Source organism: Vigna unguiculata, unplaced genomic scaffold (genome assembly GCF_004118075.2).
Source record: "Vigna unguiculata cultivar IT97K-499-35 unplaced genomic scaffold, ASM411807v1 contig_528, whole genome shotgun sequence".
In the NCBI taxonomy this organism is placed as follows: Eukaryota; Viridiplantae; Streptophyta; class Magnoliopsida; order Fabales; family Fabaceae; genus Vigna; species Vigna unguiculata.
In genome coordinates this window covers 1-3,873 of record NW_021011245.1, presented here as the reverse complement: position 1 = coordinate 3,873, position 3,873 = coordinate 1, and the positions used below count along the sequence as shown (strand labels likewise).

Genomic DNA, 3,873 nt, shown 5'->3' with positions numbered 1-3,873 from the left:
GTGAAGAAGAAGGATGGGAGCTCGCGACTATGTGTGGATTATAGGCAGCTAAATAAGATGACTATTAAAAACAAATATCCATTGCCAAGGATCGACGACTTGCTAGATCAGTTGAAGGGAGTAGGGGTGTTCTCTAAAATTGAATTGAGGTCGGGATACCACCAAATTCTAGTGCGGCTGGAGGATGTGCAAAAGACAACATTCAGGTCAAGATACGACCACTATGAATATGTGGTGATGCCATTTTGAGTGACGAATGCACCAGCAGTATTCATGGATTACATGAATAGAATTTTTCGACCTTGGTTGGATAAGTTTGTTGTTGTCTTTATTGATGACATTCTTATTTACTCGAGGACACGAGAGGAACATGCCGATCACTTGAAGGTAGTGTTGAAGATACTCAGAGACCACCAGTTGTATGGGAAGCTGTCCAAGTGTGAGTTTTGGCTAGAGGAGGTACAGTTTCTTGGACATGTCATCTCAGCTAAGGGTATTGTAGTAGACCTGGCTAAGATTGAGATGGTACTTAACTGGGAAAGGCCTAAGACAGTGACGGAGGTGCGAAGTTTCTTGGGCCTAGCAGGTTACTACAAGAGGTTTGTGGAGGGGATCTCAAAGAAGGTGAACCCATTGACACAACTGACAAGAAAAGACCAGTCGTTCTCTTGGACCGAGCAGTGTAAAGAGTGCTTTGAGGAAATGAAGAAGTGTTTGACTACCGCTCCAGTGCTAGTGATTCCAGATACCGAGAAGGTGTTTGAGGTGTACTGTGATGCATCATATCAAGGTCTGGGGTGTGTATTGATGCAAGAAAAGAGGGCAGTGGCATATGCTTCTCGTCAACTGAAGGTGCATGAGAAGAATTACCCGACTCATGACTTGGAGCTAGCCGCCATAGTGTTTGCTCTTAAGTCTTGGAGGCATTATTTATACGGCTCTCAACTTCGAGTATTCAGCGACCACAAAAGTTTGAAGTAGTTGTTTGACCAAAAGGAGCTGAATATGAGGCAGCGTAGGTGGATGGAGTATTTGAAAGACTATGACTTCGAATTGCTCTACCATCCGGGCAAGGCAAATGTTGTAGCCGATGCTTTGAGTCGGAAGAAGATGCATATATCTTGTATGATGATAAAGGAGTTAGAGTTGATTGAGAACTCCGAGATATGAACCTGGGGATGCAGTTTGGATCAAACTCGATACAGTGTAGCTTGCTAAGAGTTACTAATGAATTTTTGAATGAAATTTGTGTGGCTCAAGGACATGACTTGGAATTACAACAGTTTGTGGGGTGGTTAGGTACTGAAAAAGGGAAGGATTATTAGATGGGAGAGGATGACATTCTACGATTTAAAGGTAGAGTGTGTGTACCAAGAGGGCCTCATTTCAGGAGGCAGATACTGAAGGAGGGTCACCAAAGTCGTCTTAGCATACATCCAGGTATGACTAAGATGTATAAGGATTTGAAGGAGTCCTTTTGGTGGAATGGTATGAAGGCAGACGTAGCAGACTTTGTTGCTCAGTGTTTGGTATGTCAAAAGGCCAAAATTGAACATCAAAAGCCGGGAGGTACCCTACAACCACTAGACGTGCCTCAGTGGAAGTGGGACAATATCTCTATGGATTTTGTGACACATCTTCCGTGGTCGACTAAGGGCCATGATTCAGTTTGGGTGATAGTAGACAGACTGACAAAATGTGCACATTTTCTGCCTATGAATTAGAAGTGGTCGATGGACAAGTTAGCAGAGTTGTATGTGCGAGAGGTGGTAAGATTGCATGGGGTACCCGAAAGTATAGTATCAGATCGGGACCCTAGATTCACCTCACAGTTTTGGCAATCGTTGCAGGCGGCCTTGGGAACACAGTTGAGGATGAGTTTAGCGTATCATCCTCAGACAGATGGACAGTCTGAACGGACCATCCAATCTCTAGAAGACTTATTGAGATCTTGTGTGTTGGATCATATGGGAAACTGGAATGATGTGCTACCTTTGGTGGAGTTCACCTACAATAATAGTTACCATTCCAGTATTGGTGTGGCGCCCTATGAAGCATTGTATGGAAGAAGGTGTAGAACCCCATTGTGCTGGTATCAGGATCGTGAAACCTTTGTGCTTGGTCCTGAATTTCTGCAACAGATGACCAGTAAGGTCAAGTTTATCCAAGACCGGATGAGAGCAACTCAGAGTAGGCAAAAGTCTTATGCAGATAAGAGGAGACGACCACTTAAGTTTGATGAAGGAGACCATGTACTTCTTCGGGTGACGCCAACCATAGGTATCGGAAGGGTTCTTAAATCAAGGAAGTTGACTCCGAGGTTTATAGGGCCTTATTAGATTACACGGAGAATAGGTGCAGCGGCGTATGAAATCACTTTACCACCTCACCTATCCAACTTCCATAATGTGTTTCACGTCTTAGAGTTGAGGAAATACATTGCAAGTCTAGATCATGTTTTGGAGTCAGATGAGGTGCAAGTACGCGAGGATCTGACTATGCCAGTTGGACCAATGCGCATATTGGATACTCAGGTCAGGCAACTGAGAGGTAAGGAGTTGAAGACGGTGAAGGTTCTTTGGGACGAGGAAACTCAAGAGATGACTTGGGAGATGGAGGACCTCATGAGGAAGTCTTATCCTCACCTCTTTGCTGGTAAGTTCTATTTTCGATGACAAAAACTTTTAAAGGTGGGGAATTGTAAGACCCGTGAAAATTAATTAATTAAATAATTAATTAATTAATAAATGCGAGTAGAAATCGCCTTTATGGCATTAACTATTGTTTAATGTGACGTGGAAAAGTACCAGCTCAAGTGGTTGAGAGTACTTTGATTGTGTGAGAGGACTTGGGTTCGAGTCCTATGTATGCCAATTATGTGCAGTTGTTTTATTATTGATTTTAAAGATATGTATGAGTACCGCGTACACGATCATCACCAAACACAAACAGATAGAGTGAGCTAACAGTTAAAACATACAAAATATACTGCATGGCCACAACCATATCAAGTATCTTTTCTCTTCCCACAGAATCTTACTCTATTTCCATCACATGGCCACCACCATGTGCTTAAAACATACAAAATATACTGCATGGCCACAACCATATCAAGTATCTTTTCTCTTCCCACAGAATCTTACTTTATTTCCATCACATGGCCACCACCATGTGCACCGATGCACTTAATGGAAGTCACGTTACCTTCCCTCCACATGGCCACCACCATGCATAATAAGTACATCAGGAAACCTCGCTTGAGTTCTTCTCATGGCCACAACCATGTAAGCAACGTCCCAGGGCTACCAAACTTGTCAGCAACCACTGAGGAGGGCAATCCATCTGGACACATTCGTACTAGCCACAAACAGCACACTCACACCAGCACACTCGCCAACCCAAGCTACAACTCAAGATTCCTCGTGTTCATCTGCTATCCCGAGCCACAACTCAAGGGAAGTCATTCCGGGCCACAACCCATAGAATGTCACGTGCTTAACCCCTATCCCGAGCCACAACTCAAGGATACGTTCCGGGCCACAACCCATGGAACACCAGCAAGCTCACCATCTAGATATCTTAGAAGCCTTATAGATCACACATCACCATTCAATCTTCGATCAATCCAATACTGCAATTTATTGCTTCTAAACCTATCACCCATCCATCTCTAGGCTTAAACATCTAACTTTCGCCTAAGCATTCCAGTTCACCTCGCTTAGGCTAGGTTACCTCGCCTGAGCGAGCACCATACACAAAACCAACCACGAACCCTCGCTTAGGCGAGTCACACTCGCCTGGGCGAGATCACGTTTCGCCCAAAACTCACCTCTCTGGCTTGGGCTGCAAGTGAACTCCCATCAGAATGCTCTT

General features: G+C 44.1%; 1 protein-coding gene across 1 annotated transcript; it reads left to right on the top strand.

Moving 5' to 3' along the window:
• The first annotated feature begins 273 nt into the window (after window positions 1-273).
• LOC114172281 (uncharacterized mitochondrial protein AtMg00860-like) lies at window positions 274-1,325 on the top strand. The gene is made up of 2 exons (XM_028056861.1): window positions 274-790; window positions 1,261-1,325. Exons 1-2 carry the CDS (start codon window positions 274-276, stop codon window positions 1,323-1,325), a joined length of 582 nt encoding a protein of 193 aa, XP_027912662.1.
• Window positions 1,326-3,873: the final 2,548 nt, after the last annotated feature.

Bases quoted from the DNA above. Each gene is read 5' to 3' on its own strand.
- LOC114172281 (XM_028056861.1), top strand. From the start codon at position 274: ATGGATTACATGAATAGAATTTTTCGACCTTGGTTGGATAAGTTTGTT. The intron at 791-1,260 runs GTCTGGGGTGTG...GTGTGGCTCAAG, and splicing joins CTGTGATGCATCATATCAAG to GACATGACTTGGAATTACAA.